The sequence below is a fragment of the Catharus ustulatus genome, chromosome 3, assembly GCF_009819885.2.
Source record: "Catharus ustulatus isolate bCatUst1 chromosome 3, bCatUst1.pri.v2, whole genome shotgun sequence".
Classification (NCBI taxonomy): Eukaryota; Metazoa; Chordata; class Aves; order Passeriformes; family Turdidae; genus Catharus; species Catharus ustulatus.
Window position 1 is genome coordinate 6,791,333 of NC_046223.1, and position 24,323 is coordinate 6,815,655.

At 39.7% G+C, this 24,323-nt stretch overlaps 1 protein-coding gene across 5 annotated transcripts in view; it reads left to right on the forward strand.

Moving 5' to 3' along the window:
• TASP1 (taspase 1) overlaps positions 1-22,504 on the forward strand; it is an 87,660-nt gene extending 65,156 nt beyond the window's left edge. For 4 of the 5 annotated variants that reach the window (XM_033055185.1, XM_033055187.1, XM_033055186.2 and 1 more), the window contains 3 exons: positions 4,754-4,864; positions 9,348-9,421; positions 20,971-22,504. In XM_033055185.1, coding sequence (XP_032911076.1) covers positions 4,754-4,864; positions 9,348-9,421; positions 20,971-21,066 — 281 coding nt within the window. In that variant the 3' untranslated portion in view covers positions 21,067-22,504. The remainder of the gene's footprint in view (positions 1-4,753; positions 4,865-9,347; positions 9,422-20,970) is intronic. The other variant, XM_033055188.1, reaches the window with a different exon arrangement.
• The last annotated feature ends 1,819 nt before the right edge of the window (positions 22,505-24,323 follow it).

Here is a 24,323-nt window from a genome sequence, read left to right on the forward strand (position 1 = left end):
GGGGAAAAAAGGCCCAGGATCAGAAGTGAACAACTCATATCGATCCCATGATCTGGAGGAAACAATCTTCATCCCATGAGAGCTTTAATTTACAAGAGATGCTGAAGAAAATTGTTCCTCACTTTTTCTGTAACTGTAGCTCCTGCAGAGCAGGGCTGAATGTTGAGGCCATTATTTCCTTTAACACTTGTGGAACCTGTCAGTTCTGTCTCTGATGAGTGGCTGAACCTGGCAGAAATTCATGGGATCAGTGAGTGTGGAATTGCTGTGAAGACCTGCTTGCTTGTTTTTGAGAGACCACTGCTACAGAGTAAAAACATGCAAAATACATAAATAAAAGTGTGTAAATGCTTTCTGTATGTCACATAGCAATAATAGAGTAGTTGAGCTTTGAAGGAGAGAAATGTGTTTCGTAGAAAGTAATTTTGTGACTGGGGAAAGTCGAATGAAATGTGGGGTTTGTTTGGTTTTGTCCTACCCTTTCTCTCTGGTGTGGCCAGTCAGTGCTAACATTATTAGTTAATGCTGCAGTTGGAGTTTTACTCCACATTCCTCAGTGGTATGTTAGTGTAACTGGGAAAGGAACACTGAGCTTTATGAGACTTAAAATTATATTCCAAGCCCCAGGTTTTTGTGATTTTTGTCATTAGCAAGCTATTAGATCAAAGATTTATCCAGCAATTCTATTTTATTGCAGTGGAAAACAATATTTTTGGCTAGTAGGCATATTTTGGTTTTATTTTAACTAAATTTTGAATTTGTACAGGAAAATCTGTCTTTCTGAAGAGTACAGAGAGAGCAAAAATGGTGTAGGAAGTAGGAGCCAGATCAGTTTTTCCTTCTGATGAGAAACCATTCTACCTTTAATATATGTAGCAGTATTTTAGTTCCACTATTTCTCCTCCTCTTGAAATAGTAATTAAATGCATATATTAAAAAGTCATTACCTGTATTCTTATTTTTTACAAAAATCTGCTCTGTTATTTCTTTTTTTCAATTGGCTGGCCCTGTAACAAAAATGAACTAAATTAATGAAATATATTCCTAACCTTTGAAATCATAGTGTTTTGAGAACACTCAAATTAATTCCTGTGTATGGCACATGGATTTTCTTTAGAGATAAACTATAATACTGCTTTTGTACCATTATTTTTGCAGATTTGGTGATGGATGCAGAACATTCAGCTGTCTGGAATTTTGCTTACCATAGACTTTCTCATTTGCACTCTCTGGTTTGTTAAAATATACGCTTCAGCATAATTGTAATCATTGCCAGTAGGTCTGCATATCTAGAAAGATCCTTGATTAAAAAAGGTATTATATTTGAATCCCTCTCTTAACATTTTTGAAAAATTGCTTTAATTGGAAAATAAGTAACTTTTAAGCAGTATGCTGTTCAGCAGGTATTTAATTTGGCTTAGGGTCTGATTTTTAAGAGCAGCGAAACAGCCTGAATTTACTGTAATGTAGAATACTGTAATATTATTATTGTAGGCAGCTGGTTTTTACTGACACTTCTTAGAGGATGATTCCCCACAACTTCAGCAGTGAATTGGAGACATTCACTGTGTTGTTGCTGATTTTGCACTGAGATGATTTAGCTGAACTTACCGCTGAAGGCATTTAGGATGGGTGAGGGTGTAGTCACATAATTTGCTTCTGATGTGTCTGGGAATGGCAGCCTTCAACAAGGGGAAGCAGGGTGGCCCTGGGAAGTGGTGTGGGTGGGAAGATCGTGAATCTTTGTATCTTCATTTGCTGCTTGTGTTTGGAGATGAAAACAAGGGCTGTGTTCTTTTTTCAGACTTCTCCCACCGTTCCAGAATAGTGCTCATTCTGCAGGTGATGATGACATGGTGTAGAACATCAAAAGGGCAAGCAGGGCTATGTTTCTGTCTGTAGGAGAGATAATGTCTCCCAGCATCCTTGCTTTGTTTGCATAACACAATCTTTTAAGACATTTGGTTCAATACTCCGTTCAAATTACCTGCTACAAGTCACTCTAAGTGGTTTTATTAATCTGTCTCATGCCAGTAGTACTGTTACAAAGTTAGTGCAGTGTGACCTGGTTTCATGTGGCGTAACGAACATTTCTTCCTAGTCCAAAGGTCCATCCTGTGTCATTCTTGAAGAAGTCGGTGTCTTCCCCATCTATCGTATGTTATGGGTGCTGAAGTTAAGACTTTTATCACACTTTTATCAGGTGCAGTGCTATTAAGTTAATCCTCCTCTGGAGTTTTCCAGTTGCCGTAGGGTGGCAGTGTACTTCAGCAAAGGTTGAATTAATACAGTCAGTTTTCCAACTTCTGAGTGGTCTTCAAAGCCTTTAAGTTTTATGGACTGTAATAAAGCTTCCATGGTGTATAATGCTGAAGGAAGTAATTTGTTCAGAAAACAATTCTGTACATACTTAGGGCAATATAATGGACACCATGTTTAATGTCAATAAATAAATGCTATTTATGCTGACAGAACTGGGGCTCGCAGTTATTCATGTAGAGGTTGACAGTCTTTTTAGATTAAGTTGTAAGCTGAAGTCTCTTATGTGCTTGAAGCTCAAGTTTGAATTACTTATAGATAAGTTTTGAAACAAAACACTTGCTTTGAGTGGTTGTTTTTTTCTATTCTGTGTTTTGCTGAAGATGACTATTTCGTTTTTGCAAAGAAATCCCTGTAAAAGTGGAACAATTTTGTTGAAAATGCAGTGTTTCTGCAGAGTCTCTACGTGGAAAGAAATACACTGCTAAGCCTTGCAAGATTTCAAAAGACCATGTACAAGTTACTCGGATTACTGAAAATTTCATCAGTCATGATGGCATAGTTGACCAAAATACTGGGAGGATGAAAAAAAAATGTAATTAGCTTATTTACAGATTTCCCTTTCATGTATTTTTTTCAGAGTGTGGAAGAAACAAACCCCCTCCCCAAAAAAGTGATTAAACTAATGGAAGCATTTCTAGAACAAGACTTCAGTGGCACCAACTCTATAAAGTATAATCAGCAGTTGCTGTCTGGTGTTATGAACATTCATACAGTCCCAGTGTTTTACTGTGGCCTCAAATATACTGACTGCTGTGAATATTGTTTGCTGGCTGTGTTCTGATGAAGTAGAACATTTTAACCATTCTAATGAAAGAGATAATTAACATTTTTCACTCGAACCTTGGAAGAATCTTTCAAGGCCCTTGAAAGGGAAGGAGAAGCTGCTTATTAAAAAAACAAACCAGAATTTTACTGTCTCTTCAATGACTTTTTGCCACAGCATGGCCTGGAGCCTAAATAATTTGTGTATTTTAGTGTAAGATTAGGTCTGCAGACCAAGTTCAGGTAGAGGCATTGTCTTTGAAGTGCCTGATTTTGACTTGGGTGGTAAAACTCTTTCCAAGCCTTGTGTTTCTATTTTAACCAAACATATTTTGTTATCTCTTACCTTATGAGTAACCTCATTTTGTTATCTCTTACCTTATGGGCTGGATTCTTGTTTCACAGGTATTTGGTGGCAGTCAGTGAGGAATACAGGAGGTGTAACTGTAACTAGGAGTAGTTCTATTACAAAGCAAGTGGCACTTTCAAGATTGTATCTGTTTGCATTAGATCAAATAAGATATTGCTGTTTATTAAGCATACTGCATTTATTATTTTCCTGCAACGTGGGCTTCTATTGCAGTGACCACCTTGTATCACTTTTGAAGAGAGCTGCTCTAATGTTTAGAGAAAACATGATAAAACTTCTAGTTTTCCTTATGGTAAAGCTTGAAGTTGGATTTTATTGGGCTATTTTGTTGTTATTTGCATTAAAAGAGTAGTTTTAATCATACAAATAGCTGTGGGCATGTTAAAGGAGCCTGATGAATAGATCTGCTCCAAAGATCTTGTGGCTGGCAAATTACAGTGTCTGTACACTAATTTATTTAAAAGAAAGAATTAAAAGAATTACATTAAATGGCTGTTGCAATTGTATGTTCAATTTTAAATGACAGCATAATGGAGATGTGTAACTAGCATGTCTATGGGCCTGAGTGCAAGAACTTGATTAATTTTGTGGCTCAAGACACTTTAATTGTATGTAAATTGTACCATTGTTTCCACATTTAAAGCTATAGGAATCTTATTTCAAATTGCAAACCAGAGAAAGAATACTTAGGCTTGGTTCAGCTAACTCTAAAGCTTTTTCAGCTTCTGATAGAAGACTTTTATATCCTATGTCTTAAATTAACAACAGAGGAGCCACTGTAAAAAGGATGTGCTTAGGCTTTTATGCTAATATTCATCAAACAGCAAGGCAGACAGTATAGCAGTTTGATGTCTCTGTACATTGGCAAAAATGAATAAACTGTAAAAATTAATCTAAATTTGCTTGATTTTTTAGATATGTCTTTATAGAACAGAAAGAACCAAATATTGAGTCACAATTTTTTTCAACTTGACATTCCATTTTTCATTATTATATTTTCCTTGATCTGTGAACAAATCAGTTTGCACTCACAAATGTAATTTTTAATATTTTTGTTTTATTTCATGTAGCTTTTTTTTTTATTATGGGTGAATTAGTAGATTAATGTTCTAGAAAATTATTCTTTTGAAACACTAGGAAGAAGAGAACTGATGCTTTTGCAAAAGCACTGTTTGATTTGTCAGTCTTTTCAACCCTTAGTGATGAGATTAAACGGGAAAGGCAGAAAGTCAGATTTAAAGAAGAATGCCCAAGAAACTATTCCTAGTGCAAGTAATTCTTCCCAAAAATTTTGCCCAGGTTCACCTTTTCTAGCCAATGAAGATGGTGTTCTTGGAGGTGTGATAGTTCTCCGCTCCTGCAGGTGTTCAGCAGAGCCTGAATCCTCACAGGAAAAGCCAACTTTACTAGGTAAGGAATTCTTACTCATTTTTAATTCAGCTGGGTGCTAACTCAAAGTGAAGGGTGAAATAAAAATCTCTGTGCATGTTTGAAAGCCACAGGGAAAACAAAAAGGAATTGACATTGAAATAATAAAAATCTAGAAAGCAAAGTAAGGAACAAACAAGGCCAATTGTTATTAAAACTCCAGAAAAGAGCATTCTTTCTGACTCATTATTTCTAAGCAGAATTGTCATTCAGAGGGTTGTGTGGGATCCTTCTAAATCTATGCCATAGATATGATAGTTGCTTGTGGCAAGGCAGGATGTGTTCCTCATAGGAAAAATTGCATTTAGAGCTGGGGATAATGCTTGTAGCCATTTACTGCTGCTCAGTAGCTTGTCTGTGAAAAACGCTTTCTAAAGAGTTCTTTATTCCTCCTTTTGGCAGAAGAAAATATATGAATGTGGAGGATACACTTAATTTGTAAGGAAAGTTGCTTATGGTTGTTTATTCTTGGTAAGGGCCAGGAAAATCAGTTTAGATAAGTCCCAGTTACTATTTGCATTTGCCCCAAACTTGATTTTGTGCAGAAATCACCTGGACTTTGCCTCCACCAGTAGCTGGCTTGTTCCAAAAGGGCTTTACATCCCTTCATCCCTGTTTCTGTCCTGGAAACACAATCCCTGTCTTGCTGCTAACTAATAAGCAAAAGCCAACAAAGCTAAAGCCAGCAAGCCAAGCAAGCAAGCAAGCAAGAGCCAGCAAAGCCTGCAAACCTAGCCTCCCCTAAGCACAGATGATGGGGGAGGGGAGCCAGCTGATAAGTAGACAGAACAAACCTTCACTGAAACAGAACACACGGCTGGGGATACAAGCACCATAACGTCACCCCAGGACAAAATACAACCCTGAGACAGTAAAGCCTCTTTAAGGGGAGGAATTTGGGTTCGGGGGGCATATGAATTACTTCAGGATGACTCTTGTGCCATCTCCTTTCCGGTGGTGCTCCTCAGATGTAGAGCTATGTGCTTATTTATTGGGTCACACTGACCTATCTAATAGAGATTGGGATTATGTTACCAGAATTCAAGTGTTTTTCCTTTGTATAATGCTCTGCTTTATTATTGTTTACCCAATTGTGACATTATGTAGTGCAACAGCATCCTGCAACATAAATTCTATCCTTAAAAAAATAGTTAAGAAAATGAAAATACAAGTCTGATTAAGTAAGAACAAACAAGATCAGCTTAAACTTCAATTAACGAGATTTGGAAGTGAGAGAATTTTTTCTATTCATTTAATGTTTGTCATTCATGTAAGAGAGCATATTCTATTAATGAAAATTGGGCATTTTTTCCTCAAAAATTAATTTATGCAATCCTCATATATTGTACATCATAAGTAAAGATTGTTTGTTCATTGATTTTTTGGTTTTCTTTCCACTGAAATAACACTGAGATTAACTGTAACACAGTATTTTTTCTGTGCCATGGAAATTTCCTGTCTTATAATGAATGTAGAGATAATACATAATTAAATATATGTAGTATTTGTGTTGTTTGAACTGAAAATAAGTTGGTTTATACTGAAAAACTTCATGTATAGACTAAGGAACTCTCATGTCTTTGTTATGGAGATCATCTTTATTTATTTCTTTTTAATATTGAAACAAATGGCAAGGAAGTGACTTATTAAATGGTTGAAAATGCACTTACAGTAATTTCATGATTACAAGCCGCACTGACTATAAGCTGCATCACCGGGTGTTGGCAAACATTTCGTTCTTTGTCCATAAATTAGCCGCACCTAATTATAAGCCACTTTGTCATTTGCAGCGAGGACCCGCATGCAATGAAGTTGCCAAATAGTAACAGAATCGGGGGCGGGGGTTTACTGGCTTGGCTCGAGCCGTGAGGGCTCGGTCCGCTTGGGGTGGCCCAGCTTGGCGCTGCCGCTCGGCGGGGCCGCTTGGGGCCGGCCGCCGCCTCTGGACTTGCTCGCCCTGGCCCAGCGCTGCCCTATGGTGGCAGGGGGGCCAGGTGGCCCGCCGGCACCCATGGCGGCAGCGGCAACAGGAGGGGACGGGAGCCTGCTGGCACCCATGGCGGCGGCAGGAGGGGAAGGAATACCCCCGCTCCCACGGTGGCAGGCGGGAGGGGGCCCCCTGCCTCCCTCCCGAGCTGCAGGGCTGGCAGCACGGAGCCCCTGCCTCCCTCCCAAGCCGCGGGGATGGCAGCACGGAGCCCCTGCCTCCCCCAGGCTGCGGGAGAGGAGGGAAGGAGGGAACTCCCCTGTCTCCCTCCCCCTCCTGCACTGCCAGCAGGCATCCCGGCTCCACCCGTTGCGCAACAGAGTAACCAATGTGTAACAATCGCATAAACCCAGGTTTTACTGGCTGGTGCTTGGCTCAGGACCTCGGTTTGCACTTTTGGAGTTGGAAATGTCAGAAAATTATTCACGTTAGCCGCCCCTGAATGCAAGCCGTATTTCTGGTGTGGGAGCAAAATTTTAGTCAAAATGGTGCGGCTTGTAATCATGAAATTACTGTATATGAAGATGTTTCACATGTAATTTAGAATTTTCATTATAGTTTGCTACTCCTAATGGCTAACAATAACCCAGGTTTGTGCTAGTACAGGCTGCTTTTGGTGGTTATCAAAGGCAAAGGTATAATATTTTGAGGGTATTTGACCTGAACTGTTTCCCAGCTTCTCTAAATTGAAAGTTGGGATTAAATTTGTCTTTAAAAAAAATACTTATACTGACATTGGAGCCTTTGGGTGCCACAGAGAGGTTGGCCCCATGGAACACACATTGCTTGTGCTAGATGTGTTTCACTTCTCACTCTCTGATAGCTTTTGGTTCACCTTTGGTGGTACAGTCATGAATATATTACAGAGCGCACACCTTGAAGTTCATTTTTCTTTTATGATGATGATATCTGCATGTCTGTCAGAATCTTCAGGTCTTGCTGGGAACATCTAACCTTTGATCTCCTCTGGTTTAATTGCTGTGCAAGGAGAAGTGGTTCAAAGGATTTGTGTGCTCAGCAGGCTGTATGTGACCTTCATCAACCATGGTAAAGGAACATGAGGAATAGGAATGAGGAAGAGTTTTAATGCATCTAGTGATGCTTTTTTTGCAGTATGTGAAAGTCACTCTCAAAACAAATATGTGGAATTGTCTGTCCATGGCATCTTGTGTAATTCATGTAAGACACCTCCCATAATCCAGAGGAAGAATTTGTGCTTCAGTGCATTTTTTTTAATAAACCTTTTACAGGATTCTGTGAAATACCTGGGATTCTGGTCAGCTATTTTTTTTTCTTCCCCCCCTTTCCAAATTATGAACATTATGAACACAGAAAAATATGACCATGACAGAGGGAAGGAAGAAAACAGTGTGGCAATTTATAAAGCTCCACTGACAGAGACCTGAACATATGAATAATGTGCTCTTTGTCAGAATTTTGTGTTGCAGCTGAGTAGGAGTGTGTTTCTGTACATAAAGATACCTGCATATGTATCAGGCAATTAAAGATTACAGGCTGCTAAATGGTTGATAAATCAGGACACTTTCAGATTTGAGGACAGCACCTTACTGGAATAACAGGCACTAACAATACATGTGAGCAGAGTTTAGTTTTCTTAGTCTTTATCACTGCAAACATGACAGTTGGTCTTTAACACTGATATCCTAAATTAGCTGAGAGTGCAGTACCAGAGGAATGATGTTGTATACCTGGTGCTGGAAGTCCAGGTAATCAAACCTGAGAGTGCTTTGATAAGGGTTTCTTCTTCATCTTTCTTTCCTCTCTTACCTTTGCTGCTCCTTACACTCTCCTCAAAGAAAAGAGGGTGTTGTAATTCAGCATACTTTTGAATCCAGGACTTCCTCTAATTTTGCCAGAAATCTTCCTTTCTTATTGTTCATGTTACTCTGATTCCATCAGACACCTCTCCTCCTTTTTCTGCAGGATAATTTTGCTTTTACCAGATATCTTTCCTGCCTGCTCTATATCTTCAATTCCCATATTGCAGACTTGACTATTTCTGCATGTTTGCCTGTATCCTGCTTGGGTAGCTAAGCCACAATTCCCCTTTACCTGTTGACAGCAGGACATCTGGCTTTATGCTGTTGCAGGGTGCTTTTGTCTGGGTTCAAGACAGGCAAATTCAGATTGTATCAGCTTTTGCTGAACAGACCACTGCTTTAGAAGTTGGTCCAGTTTTTAACTGCAGTTGGAGTTGATGTCATCTTGGAGGCTCTGTATCACTGAAGTAACATTCTCATTCTGGGTAATAGTTCTACAGAGTGTAGCTGTGAATACTCAGGAAATCTTGTTTGTTTGATAGCGGTTTCTTTTGAGATTTAATTGCTCTGGTAAGTAGTTTTTGGTCTTTGCTTTTTATTCTTCCTATATTTGTTCCTCCAGACATCAGTCTTGTTAAATTATATCTTGTATTCTAAACTAAGGCTTTTTTGTAACTTCTTGCATTTTCCTTTATAGTGGAATTTCTGTGGAGCCATACAACAGAGAGCATGTGTGTTGGATACATGTCTGCACAGGATGGAAAAGCTAAGGTAAGCCATGAGGAATAGGCTGCAGTACAGTAGAATGAGTGCAGAAGCTAAGGAGAATTTGAATTAATAATAATGAAATATATAACAAAGCTTTTTCTTTAAGAGAACAGAAGAAATAATGGTAGCATAAGCAGTTAAATGTGTCAATTGATTAGGCGTTTCTAATTTCCTATTTTAACTGCAGCAGCTAACAACCCTATACTAACATACGCTCCATGTCAGGATAAGGTGCCACGAACACATGTCCATTCCCTCTGCTGACACTAATTGTATTTGATTAACTTTATTCCTCTTGATTCAGTTATCCTGGTACTGTATTTTTCTGTGGGCATGTCTTCCTTCAGATACAGCAATTGCACCATCAAGGAAGATACAAAACAAACTTCAAACAAGTTCCTAGAACAACCTCTGTGATAAAAAATTCCAATATTACCGTCCATATTTTCAGTTTCTTGGGGCCTTATTATTAATTTTTAATGAGCGAATTATTAAGTTAAAATTGAATTTAACCATGAAAACTGGAAAATTCTGTCACATCATCATCAAGGAGTAGGGATTAACCAAGTGGATGAACTGTCCATTCTTAGGAAAAGAGCATGGAGGGGAGAAAAATGGGAGGTCACTGTAGTGTTGCAACTGGAGCATTTAGAAGAGATGTTTGGAGAACAGGGATGAACATGAGGAAGCTGCAAGCAGAGACAGTCATGCTTTCTGTAGGCATTAATGCAAAGGGTGACCAAGGTAATACAAAAATATACGAAAGAAGAAAATCAACATCAGATATTTTGCACAGCAAAGCTGGTATAACAGTGTTTCAAGACCTGGAATGGATGAATTCATCTTCGAGGCATAGAATGTGCACAAAAAAAAGACAAGAATGCCCCAGAAAGACAAAAAAGATAACAAGCAGCTGATGAAGGGAAATGCTGGTAGAGGTGTAAGTGAAGTATTTGCTTCACTTTTGAATAATATAGGTACAATTCTTTCTAGATAGCTACACATGGAAGAGAGTGTGATTTTACTTCTTTTCTTAAAATGCATTTCAGATTTAGTGGAAAATAAGTCCAAACTGAAGTTAAAAGCTCAGATTGAACTGAGTGGAACTAAAGCAAGTTCAGCCACAGATGTTCTAGTATTTGCCAGTTAGCTTTAAAATTGTTGTCTTGTGTTTGCAGTGAAAGAATAGCTGAGAATAAAGGATGTTAAATGTTCCCAGTGTGCACACCTGCCTCTGACTTTCACTGTGAAACTCAAAATGTTATTGTTTCTTCTTGGTAGTGTCTAATTAATAAATAAATGCTAAATATGAAATTTGTCCTGTAATGGGTATGAATATGACAGTGCCATGCCCAGAGTTACTTTCCTATTCGCAGTTGCAACATTTGACATCTGGTATGCATTGTTTTCATACTGCTGGGAAATTTCTCCAGCTGGTAATCCTGATTGTGCTGACAGACACAGCTGCTCTTCTTGGTTCACTTTTAAATTATGTTTTTGACCTTCGCTGAAGAGTTAATCCCCCTCCCTTTTTTTCTTCTTTGAGTCTGTGGCCACAAATGCTTTCCAGAGAAAAACCACAAACGCTTTTGCTGCTGACTTCTATTGATCAAAAAAAGTCTTCAGTCATAAAAGCTGGAATTTTGTTCTGCTACAACTAGGACTAAGTTATAGATGGAAAACTGGACTTGAAATGGAACACAATGTATTGCAAGTGAAAAAAAAAAATCTCTGTTCTGTAATAGAGTGACTGTTTTGCTACAGTTAATTTTGAGTGCTTGCCATGAAAGAATAATGGGATAAGAGTTCATAAAAGTACAAAATATCACTTGTTTATGAGGACCCTAGCAAAATGATTAGGCAGCAGCTTGTAAGGAAACATTTGCTTTCCTGTTTTTCTAGGGTGGTAAAGACCTTCAGGTTTTATTTCTTTCATCAGTCTAGGACCCGAGTTTTGTCCTTAAACTGAGAGGTTGTCACAGTGGCTGATTTTGAACTGGTTCAATTTAATTAACAACTTAATGGATATGAAACAAAAGCAAGACTTAAAAAGTTAGAGGTTTTTAAGTATCTGCTGTTATGAACTAGACAAATATTAGAATCCATGTAAAGAGGGTACATACTAAGAAGAAAAGGAGCCTGCTTTACTATCTTAGTGGGCTTCTTTGTGCATGGGAGATTAATGCAATTCATAATAGGACCTAGCAAATGGTGGTTCTGAACCCCAGATGGAAACTGGAGGTACAGGATGCCTTTCTTAGAAAGCAAACACAAGGTAGATGCAGTTCACCTGGTGCTCAAGACATGGAGACCACCACTTACCCATCAGCAGCTCCTTAATAGAAGAGTGGGACAGGTGGGAATCAGAGACTTTAAGTGGTGTTTACACCCAGACTGCTGATGTTTCTGGCAGTATGACTCTCCAAGCACTGATTTGAAACCTCTTGCACCAGGGGTTTGTTTGCTCCCAGTTTAGGCAAGACTGGGTTCTGCAGCTGGCCACTCACCTCCAGATCACACTGGAGATGTCATGTTAGTTCACCAGCACCAAATGGCTGAGCCTGCAAGAGCTGTGTACTAATAGTGGTTTGATTTGAAGCATGTTTCTGGAAACGTGTCCAGTCCTTTTTTTTTTTAATTATTATTATTTTATTTTTTTTTGTAAAACCAGTTGCCTGGAAAAGTCACCATTTCCTGTTGGATTAAAGTGTTTGGTTGAATGTTGCTTTAAAAATCCTGCATAGCCTTGCCAAATGAACTAAATTCACACTTTTTTGCTGACACAGTCGCTCTGGTTGTGCATCCTGTCAGATCTTTCTTGATGCTGGAACTCTTTCAGCTCCTGCTCCACTCATAGCTCTGGAAGTGTCATCTCCAGCATCTGCACAGTGGATATCCCAGTGGCTTCCCTCAGATTTTTATGCCACAAACAGCTAATCAAGGCATATCTTAGATTTTCAATTGTGCTTTTCTTTTTTTCTTACCATCCTCCACACAAGCAGCTTCATGATCACTTGGTGCCAGAGTTTGTCACAAATTGGATGTGGAAGGACACAAGCTTTTCATCTGAACATTTTGGCTCTTTCCTATACTTCTTGAGCTGACCTGCACCACACTTAGCTGTTGCGCAACTCTTTCTATCTGTTAGTGAGGCTGGAATATTCTGGGCTGCAGCAGAAGTGTCTGGTCACAGCCATGAGAATACGTGGAAAGAAGCAGATAGAAAATTAGTTTGTGGATTCTCTGCACTCACACAGCTCATTTTGTAGTAGTAACTGCTGCATCCACAAAAGTTGACTTGTGGATTGAAGGACTGGGGGATTAAATTACTGCATGAACTGAGGTGATTTTTTTTGTTACTGTGTTGTTGTCCCATGAATAACTTGATATGAATTTAAGATCTTTGATAAGCAGTTATTTCTTTTTCCAGTCCAAATTTTCTTCTCTTCTTGAGAGACTAGTTGGTCTTCAGAACAACCTTCCAGAAGCTTGAGGTTTTTTATGGATCCATAATAGATCTAACACTGATCAGCTAAGAAGGTCACCCTGTTAGAGCGACTCTGACTTCTTTTATGTTACGCTGGCAGGATTCAGTTATCATTTCCTATTTTCCTGAACTGAGTTATGTTGTGAGAGCTTAAGCATTTTTGTTGTCACCACTGGGGAAGCTTCTCTACTGTCAGGTGTTACTTCTTGCAGCTCTGTCTATACTGTCCTGAACAATGTTCAGTACTTTAGGTCTTAACAGTTCATGTAGCATTTGGTAGAGCAATTTCAGTTTGCACACAGGGCTTGCAGATCTTCTACCATGTAATTTGAGATAGGAAGAAATAATGCCTTCAATTCAGCCATAATATGATTTTAGATTAAAATGAGGAATGGGAAGCAAGAGTGTTAATGGTTAGGTTGCACAAGTTAATTGACTCTTCTTGGTTACAAAGCTTCACATCTTCCTGTTCTGTGTCTGTTTGCTCAATGGAGGTGCTTCAAAGGAAAATAAATTCTTCAATCTCAAATGAGAGTGCAGCATATGCCTGCAATGTACATTCACAAACCAACAGCATCTCTTGAAGGTTCTGGCTGTGGGTAGACAGCCCTTCTTTGATTTAATGTTGTGTATCTGTGCATAATCAGATGGGAGCCCTTTTATCTCAGGGTCTTCAGAGTATTTGTTTATGCAAGTCCTACAGTATTCTATATGCAGAAAGTGCAAGTGGCTGGGATACTTACTTTTTCCTGGATTTTACTAGTGTCTTGTCATGGTAATTGAGAGTAGTTGGTGGTGGTTGATGTTTCTGCTTGAAGATAGGTAATTCCTCAGTTTGTCTTCAATAGTATTTGAAGTCAGAGTGCTTTTTTTCCAGTGCAAAATTCAGTCTCAATACCAGCAAAATGCAGTTTTGGTAATTTATTTTGTGTATTTGAAATAATTCATCAGCTTGCTATATTTCTTAGCATTTATAAATATGCTATATGATCTCTATAAATGTTGAAAACTTTGGCAAGTACTGTAAATGTTTCAATATTTTTTACTAATAATTCAGACTCATAGGTTTTAGTTTTTCTAACAGCTGGATGACTTAGACAGCAAATTTTAAAAGCCCAGTTGCAATATTGAATATAATCCAATTCAGTTGCCAGTTTAAATCTCTTTTTGGCAGCTATTCAGTTCTTACAACATGAGCTGCTAAGCTTTATGTTATGGCAGGTTTTAATAATGCAAAGCTACATAAGCCATTCTTTCCATTCTCAAATGAACCAAATTCACATTGCTGTGTAAGACGTGGTGCAGCAGTAGTGGAGAGTGTTGCATATTGCTGTGTCTGAAAACATCCATCAGCAGTAACTGCTGTTCACACCAAATGTTGTGGTTTCAATGTGCAAACAGAAACTTTTATCTTTGACAGTTAATTTAATTTGCCAGTATGAGCAAACATGGTGGACAGGGAAACCATCTCCAGTTCACTTTTCCTGTGGAGATGTAAGCTGTCATCATCAGATTTATTTGCCTTTTCTGATGCTGTAAAATTTAGCAAAAGTCCTTCCCTCTCTGAAGTGATTCATGTGACAAACACTGATTGTAGTGATTGTTGTTGGTTTTCTGAGGATGAGCTTCTGTGGTTGACTTTGTGAGTGAAAGGTCTGTGAAAGCCCTTTGTCAGGAGAAAGGCAATATTCCAGTGCTCATTGGGTGAAGAAACACATCTTGGAAGAATCCTAATTCTAATTTGAAAATTAGTGGAAAAATTTACCGAGCGTGTTTAGTGAGCAGAAATACGAAGTCAAATTATTCAGTCATTCATTTCAGACTACAGAGACAGTCTTTTAACTTCATGAGACAGGAAAAGTATATGTCACTGTTCTACTTATTTTCTGTAATCTTTGCTCCTGTCTGGAGGCTGGGCAATCAGGCAGAAATTTTCATTTGAAAACTACTCTGTGCATACAGTGGACCATCCAGTTCTCTCATAAAAATAAGGTTTTTCTATTTGTTGGAAATAACCTTCAGTGCTAAGATACTGGTTAAAATGTTTCGCTTGTACACTTCCATGGAAATCAACTGGCTCTCAGATGAGAAGTTCACTTTTTGGGTTGGGTTCTTGCAGTAGTTCTGGAACTCTCCTTGGATGTGGCTGACAGAGTGGAGTCGGAAGATGGGACTGTGTGTGCAAATACAAATGCAGTAACCTGACTTAGCACCTGCAATTCACAATAAAAGAAATCACATTTGAAGCTTCATGACAGGGTTTTAGAACACCTCCATAAAACCCTGGAATGCTGAGCTGATTAGATGATTGGTTGGTATGTGTCTTTAGGCTGTCTTGATACAGGTATGAGTGATTTAGTTAGATACATAAATAGTTTATAGTAATATACTTAACCCACAGAATGAATTTGAGCTTGGAAAACTGTTAACTTCCTGAGCAACCTGTATGCAAAATCATTATTTTCAGTGCTGTGAGATGAGAAGTACCCCATTACTGTGTCTTTCTGCTGTTTCCCAACAAGTACAATATTCTGGAGCCTCTCTTTCTATTTTTTCCCCCTTTTTTTTTTCTTTATGAAGGTTTCACCAAACAAGATGCACATGGCATTTTCCAATGGCAGCAGTTGCCAGTGTTTAGTGGGGCACCTTCTCCTGCCATAATTCAGGTGTATATACAAACCGTGGTGGAGGAGAGATTACCAGGAGACAGAGCAGCAGAGTTGTTGCCAAAATGGGCTTTTACTGCTTAAAAAATAAATTCAGAATGTGTGGTCAGATGGTTCTGATGGTGAAAGTGTGTGCCCAGCTAGAAGGCTCAAGTTTCTAAAGAATGAGCGGGTTTGGTGGTACTCTTTTTTTTCAGGGAGCAAAGTTGTAGAAAGCAATTTCCTTCAGGATATGGTGTCCTTGGTCTTTCATTATATTTCATCTCTTTAGTGTAATGATTGGAAAAAGTTTTATAAATTATTCTGTCTAAAGCACATCCTGAGTGTGTAATAAGAGTGCTAAACACATGAAGTACTCCCTAGGTTTGCTTAAGAACTGAATGTGCTGCCATCTGGTAGTTGTACTCTGCCCTCTTGGCGACATTTGATTGATTTCAGCTTTCTCATGCAGCACTGCCTGTCTCTTGGCTTAATTTTTATATATTCAGTTTACATTGTATTTATGCTTTTAATGAAACAAAAATTCTTTAAGTTGTTGTGACAAACTGATACTTTCATGTGAATAGAAGGAGGAGACTAGCTCTTCAAAAGTAAACTTTTTTCATATTTCTTGGTCTCAAGGGTGTTTCAGAATCCTTGTTTATGAGACATGAAGTAATGTAAGTCAGAAAAATGAAACCATGTATTGTTCCTGTAGTAGCTGTATTCCATGCATTCCATGTATTCCAGAGCAGCAAGACCTATTAGTTTTGTAAGAAGTGGGGAAATCTGCAGTGTGCATCAAAAAGCACTGGGAAAGAATAACATTGCAGTTATTCTATGGGGCTGGATCAGTAGTTCCATGATGTTGGCTTGGTAAGGAGGGAAAGAGGGAAGCACTGTGTGTTTGGATGTCAGGAACATGGAGCCTTGCTTTTCTCTGGAAATCAGAATATTCTTGGGAGTGTAAAATGCCTATATATAAAACTGAAGATATGGATAACTCTATCATTCTTAATCTACCATTCTTTGACATACACTTTCCTCAAAGAGAGGTTTTCATGCAGTTGAGTGGAGGATTAATTCAGGAAAATTATTTCTTTTCCTTTTATTTTTTTTTTGGGTCCCAGGCACAATTTCTTCCAGGTGTGGGTTCATTCAACTTGTAAAGCTAACAGACTAATCGAGTTCAATTAAAACCTTTCTAGTGTAATTCGTTTTTGTTTGCTTTTTTATTTTTAAGTTTCTAGAATCTAAATGTAATTGACTATACAATGTGGACTTAATGTAAAATATGATGTTGGGATATAAAAATGTAACAAACTTCACAAATAAGTTCTGTGGTTCATTTAAAAATATTCAGTGTTCTTTGATGTTTCTTTTTATTTACTGGAGTTTGTTCTTATGGTTAAGAACAAGGGAGATATAATTGTAAGAATTCACTTGGGAGTTTTCTGAAGTTGTCTTGCCATGGCAATGTTATCCTTTCAAATTATTTATTAAGTAACATCTTAAACATTATCATCTTAGATCTGTCTCATTTTTGTTCTACATAAGGCAGCCAGTGGTGAAAGTTATAAAAAGTAGTCAGTGTAAACCAGATCTGTATTTACTCCATCATAGAAAGTATGCAAATAAACAGGATGCAAGTGAAGGCTTTAAGAAATGCTTTGTTATATGTGGTTTCAGTGTTTCTGTAAATGGAAGTCTTCAGATTTCCACTGATTCCACCAGATTTTCACTGGTGTATAGTGGTTTGGGGTCTTGTGTATGGCAAATGTATTCCTTCTGACATGGGAAATGAGCTTTTCTATAGGAAATGTGTTTTGGGCAGCTATATAAGCATAGCTACCTGCTCTTGTACATTTTCCTTCCCTTCCTCAAAAACTTGTTAGGATTGACTTACTGCTTTGCTCTGACAGCACTACCTTGCTGAACAACCAGTGGCATTCTTCCCCTGAGGAAACAAATTTGCTACCATGCCCATCAAACAGTGCTGCTTTTATACTGTCGTCCTTTTAATTTAGAAATTTTCACAGCCTTGGGAAAATATCATAGATCTGTCAGTCATAGAGTAAAAAAATACCTTTCTTCCACTTGATTTTCTTCCTTTTATATATTTTTATAATTTAAGAAATGACATCTACAAAAAAATTGTCACTTACATTTTGGGGGAAATGAACAGATTTGAAGAGAGTACAATTTCACGATTACAAGCTGCACCATTTTGACTAAAATTTTGCTCCCACACCGAAAATACGGCTTACATTCAGGGGCGGCTAATATGTGAATAATTTTCTGACATTTCCAACCCCAAAAGTGCAAACCGAGGTGCTGAGCCGAGCACCGGCCAGTAAAACCCGGGTTTATGCAATTGTTACAAATTGGTTAGTCTGTTGTGCAGCGGGTGGAGCTGGGATGCCTGCTGGCAGTGCAGGAGGGGGAGGGAGACAGGGGAGCTCCCTCCTTCCCTCCTCTCCCACAGCCTGGGGGAGGCAGGGGCTCTGTGCTGCCATCCCCACGGCTCGGGAGGGAGGCAGGGGCTCCGTGCTACCAGCCCTGCGGCTCGGGAGGGAGGCAGGGGGCTCCCTCCTACCTGCCACCGCAGGAGCAGGGGCGTTCCTTCCCCTCCTGCTGCCGCCGCCATGGGTGCCAGCGGGCTCCATCCTGTCCTGCCACCGTGGGTACCGGTGGGCTCTGTGCCCCCCCTGCCACCACAGGGCAGCACCGGGCCAGGGTGAGCAAGTCCAGAGGCAGCGGCTGTCCCCGAGCGGCCCCGCCAAGCGGCAGCGCCAAGCTGGGCCACCTGGCCCCGCCCCGAGCTTTCATGGCCCGAGCCGAGCCAGTAAACCCCCGCCCCCGATCCCGCGATCTGTTACTAATTGGCAACTTTGTTGCACATGGGTCCTCGCTGTGAACAACAGAGTGGCTTATAATTGGGTGCGGCTAATTTATGGACAAAGAACGAAATGTTTGCCAACACCCGGAGGTGCGGCTTATAGTCAGTGCGGCTTGTAATCGTGAAATTACTGTATTTTCTTCTTGGAGTGGTAAATCACAATTGCAACTGAAGTTGTTCTGGAAGTAGGAACATATTCATATATCAAGTAGGAAAGCCAGAGATCAAAGTTTCAGCAATAAAATGAAAGCATTTAGATGTTTTTAATGAGATGTTACTCTGTGATTTAACTGAAAACAAGACCACCTAAGTGCAGGCATGAGTACACCCTTATCAAGAAAGGAATTAAAAGAAGCTGCCTGAGACACAAAATGTTTCTTCAATGTAATGAACTGAATTTAGAATGTCAAAATTGCTTTCTGTTCAGTTGGTGCAAATTTTTCTTACTGAACTTCTACATTTGTGCTTTTTGTGACTATCCCTTGCCTCAGTGCAAGTTATACATTTTTGCAACAACTAAACCTTTTAAATAGGGTAATGTATGTACAACCAAATGTGTGGACTGCACTTATAGGAAGCTGTCATTTCCAAATGCTGGCAATGTTATGTTGTGAGCTTTATAGCACAGTAGGACTCATTTCTAGCTCCTAATTTAATATAACGTGGGCAGTTTTCACAGTGTAAAAACATGTGCAAAGGAGGATAAAAAGTCATTACTCTTAACAGTAAGTCAGAGGATCTTTTCATAAGCAGATGCTTTTGCCCAGTAATAACATGTACCCCAGTGTATAAAGGATCATTAACAATTTTTTTGGGTCACTCAGTTACAATTCAGTTGTAAATGGAGCTTTGTGTACACAGACAAACATACCCATTTCCTGGCTGAAATACTCCAGTGCCTTCTCAAAGGCCTTTAAAACTTTCTGTGGAAAAGAAGCCTATTGGCAGAAACACGATTGTTCTTTGGGGTTGACTTATTTGGTAGAGAAATTTCTTCCTTGCATCCTGATCACTGCAGTTACCTTAGGCTCTGAAGTGCTGGTTTGTCAAATATTTACAGTAATTTCATGACTCTAAGGCGCACCCTTTTGACTAAAATTTTCCCCTGAACCCGAAAGTGCGCCTTATAGTCCGGTGTGCCTTATATAATGGACAAAGTTGTGAAATTTGCCAACCCGTAAGTGTGAGTCGCAGTGGGGGGGTGATGCCGCGGGAGTGCCGAGTCACGAGGTGGGGTGGGAGCGGGCAGCCACAGCCAGCAGGAGCTGCACGGGGAGGGAGGGAGCCAGCACTGGCCCTAGCCCCGGCCTTTGCCGCCGCGCTGGGAGGGAGGGAGCTGCCGCTGGCCCGGGCGCAGGGGGAACAAGAAACCGGGCGGCACTGGCCCCGGCTCAGGCGTGGGGGGAACAAGAAGCCGAGCTGTGCCAGCCAGCACTGGGCGGGAGTGTCTGGGCCCGTGGCAGCTGTGGCCGCCAGGCAGGGGAAGCCAGGACCCACGGCTGCGCGGTGGTAGCCAGGAGCCGCAAGCCACACCAGCTGGTGTCGGGGGCGGGTGGGAGTGCCGGGGTCCGCAGCACGGGGAGGGCACCTGGGGCTGCGTTTAAAGGCTGTGCCAATCTGTGAAAAATGTTTGCAAATTGAGCACCTGCCAGTAATTTGTTACTTTATTGCACATGGCGCAGCTGCTCGCTGCAAAAAAAAAACCGTAAACCATGAGCTGAGCCGCGAGGTGGGGCGGTGCCAGGGGAACGCCGAGCCACGAGGTGGGGCAGGAGCGGCCAGCCCCCGGCCAGCAGCAGCTGCACAGGGAGAGAGGGAGCAGGCAGCACCGCACTGCCCCGAGCCGCCCTGAACCGCAGCAACCCCGAGGCGTGAGCCATGGCCACCCTGAGCTGCACCTTGCCAGCCAGCGCCAGGGGTGGGCAGGAGTGCCGGGCCCCGCGCACGGGGAGCGCGCTTGGGGCTGCATTTAAAGGCTACACCTATCTGTGAAAAATGTTTGCAAATTGAGCACCAGCCAGTAAACTCCACGATCTCGGGATTCCATTACTAATTCGTTACTTTGTTGCGCGCAGCACAGATCTTCGCGGCAAAAAAAACCTGCACCTTATAGTCTGGTGCACCTTATGGTCATGAAATTACTGTAATTGTCTGAGATTTGTCAAAGGTGTATTTCTGCGTGCAGTAGTAAAGACTTCTGAATCTCCCTAAGAAATAGACCTATAAACCATGAAATACCAGAATTATTTTCTTTTGTCTTCACTCTGGATATTTCTTTCTACTTTCAGTGCATTGATTCATCCAATTTACCTTTTCTGTGCATCTGTCGTGGTCTTTCTCTTGTTAAATATTAACGCAAACAAAATAGGAAAAGAATCTCAGTTGCTTTACAAGTTGCTTTGTAGTTTATCCTCAGACTTCAGTGAGGGAAAAGTTTAATTGTTCAATACTTACAAGCTTACTTTGTCCTGCATAATTTTGCCTTTTCTCAGTCCATGATATTCTCCTGACTTTTCCACAGACTCACATTTCAAGACTTCCTCCTGGAGCTGTGGCAGGACAGTCTGTGGCAATAGAAGGAGGAGTTTGCAGGCTGGAGAGTCCAGAAAGCAGCTGATTCTTCACTTCATTGCAAAGAATGTAAATGACTTTTTGTACAATAAGGGTTTTTTTGTGTTTTAACAGATGTTGGAAATTCCGCTTTTGTTTTGTACTCCATATCGCAACCATGTGCACCATAACTTGAGACAAGTGCTGCTGTAGTTCATGTTCTCACTCTGTGAATGGGGGTTGTGTGCATGTTCATTTTGTCCCACGAATAAAATAGGAACTCTCCCCAGTTGTGCAAAGATCATGTATGATTAATAATTGCATTTTCATTTTTTTTTGTGTTGAAAAGTAACCAAAAGTTAAGAAAACGTAGTTTAAAGATACAGTTTAAAGATACAGTTTAAAGTCACAATTGTCATTCATATTTTAAATTTAAAACTAACAGGCCTTTGAAGTGGCTTTATAATTATGCAAAAAATTATTATGGTTTTTAAGTTTCTCAGTGGTTTAAGGAAATCCAGAGGTGATTTAAACATGAGTTGTTTTTTTCCTCTCCAATAAGGAGGAATTTTTTTTTTGTTCAAAGAATGGTTTCAGTGAAACAAACTAGAGCAAAACTTAGGCTCAGATTGTTTTTTAAATAGTCTTATAGGTCATATCTGTGTTCCCAACCCAAGATGTTAATAGCTCCAAGCTGTATGTATTGCAGAAAGCTCTATGAAGATAATGTATCATTACACAGTCTTTATGTATAATGGAATATTACAGTGTAAATAAGAAAACAAAGTTTATGGAAAGATTCGATATTATTCTTCACTTCTGCTTTAAATCTATTTTTAAGAGAGGTACAGAAATGAACATATTACTGGATGCAAAGTGCAATGTGTATTAAGTGGCTGGTAGGAGGTCTGATACTGGGCTTTCATGTTGGTAAAGCAGCTTCCTCAAGTCCAGCCACAGCATGGGTATTTATATAACTGTGTGTAATATGTATGTACTGTGCATAAATTTACTGTAACTCTTTTGATACCTTCAACCAACCTGCAGTGTAAAACAATGTAATCCTTGTCTGCCTCGTGAAGCATTGGCAGCTGAACTGTCATTTGTCACCAGTTTGGATATGTGAGCCAGGCTGCCCAAATCCTAAAAGCGAGTTCTGACGTACAACCTTCCACTCAGTCCTTTTCCTTCACAGCACTGGCAGCAATAGAAGACTTTTGTAATTGAATCGTTGTCCTGATAAGTATGCCAAAGAGAAACTAAAATAGTTCATCTTTTTCCCTGGTGGATATTTGATAATTCTGTTTTCAGAAATAGTGGATGAATAGATATTCAGACTGTATTTGCTTAATCAGGCATTGTACTTGCCTGTTTTGTAATGTTGTGCCTGCCTATAACAGACATACTTGACTGATAAAATGGTTATATTGATTGTAGTATCAATCTTTCATGGAAAAGAATAAAATTTTTTAATAGCCTGAGTTCATTTTCACTGTTATATTACAGCATACTGTCATCTGTGTGTGGTTTTTCAAATTGTGACCTCAGTGTAGCCGTATAGTTCAAGATATTTCAATACAGTTCTGTAAATAATATAAAACAGCAGCTTTCCAAATTATACTGCATACGGTGTACCTGTCTTGAAACAGTTTGTGCTGGAATAAAATGCTTGAGGTTGGATCCTCGGTGGTACACTCATGGTCTGAGGAAATGAAGGACTGTCCTGTAGCACTCTAGAAACAATGCAGCAGAAGCTGTGCTGTCACAGCCCTTAGGACTACTCTGACATGGTTAATGATTAAATTTTTGCATAGACACTTCACTGTGTAGTGAGTGAAAAATTTAAGATGATGTATATGGGTTTGTACATACCCAAATTTGAAAATGGCCTTGTTATTGGAAAAGCTAAAGGAACAGTGTTAGCCAGCTTTTATTCTAAAAGTGCTTTTCTCTACTGACGTGATAGAAATTTTGGCATAAATACATTCTTTCATGCCATAAGCATGGCAGAATGCCTTGTAAAATGTAAATTGATAAATTGTTTCTTCCCCATACTTGCTTAATCTCTCTTTTTGGAGGTTTGGATTCCAGCATAGCATTTTTGTGGTTTATTTTTACTTTACTTTTGTGTCTGTACAATACCCCAGTCAATTTTTTTCCCCCCTCCTTTTTGGTACAGTTTTCTACCTAAGCTCCATATGAGAAGAAAACTGTCTTAGCATGTATGATTTTGGTATCAGTAATTGTGAAGACTGACAGGAGCAGAATTTCCTATCAAACTCCCACTTAAACCGGTGAACTGTCTTGCACTAATTATGGGTCTAATTCTGCTGCTGGTTCTATTTTGAGGCTTATGAAATAAAAATGGTGAGGAGGGACACTGCAATGACATGGTCTGTAAGCCCTCTGTGTGATGAGTAACAATTGCCACTGGTGTAAGCAGATGCAGCCCAAGAGGAAATGACACAGCTGACAGCAATAGCTGATGAAACTATGAAGGAAGGGTGAGCAAGTGAAATACTTAGAAATGAAATTTGAATATTGTTGATTTTATACTCAAACATACAATTACCTGTCCTAGAGGATTTTGTAGCAGGTTGGTGCCATGGTAGTCCTGTTTACTCTTCAGCCATAATAAATTTTCTTGCTTAAAGTTTCTAATAGGCTGAACTTAACTTGACACATAACCCATTTTTTTTGTCTTCATTCCTGTGCCTTTACAGCACGAGCCTGCAATGAGTGATTTTCAAAGGGCTCCAATTAAGCAAGTTATGGAAGACAGGCTTGTTACACTAAAAAAACTTAAGAGGAGGTTTGAATTCTAGTGGCAGAAGTTTGGTTGTTTTTTTTTTTTTTTTTTGGTTGGTTTGAGTTTTTTAAATAAAAGAATAAAAGCTCTTTACAGTTTTTGTATTCTGTATACATGGAGACTGTGCTTTTTTGCTTATAAATTAATCTCTGAAAATGCTGTTGCATGTGAGAGATTTGAATGAGGTGGAGGGAGGAGAGGACCTGATTTAGGGGAGCTGCAGCCATTCATCTGGAAAGGACAATCAGAAGGTGCTGTGAAAAGAAGGAAGCCTAAAAGGAAACAGCTGGTAATAAATCTAGGATTACTAGCAAGGTTGGAATAACTGCTATTAGTACTTAAAATGTGGATTAAAAGCAGAATATAGAAAAAGTAGCCAAAGGAATTGGTGGTGATGGCATTACAGTTGCAATATTTCACAGTGGTACATGGTAATTGTGGAGCTGGACAGTCTTTGTAATCCAGTTGTGAGCAGAATGATGTAGGATTAGATGGGAAGCTCTCAAGTGTGTATT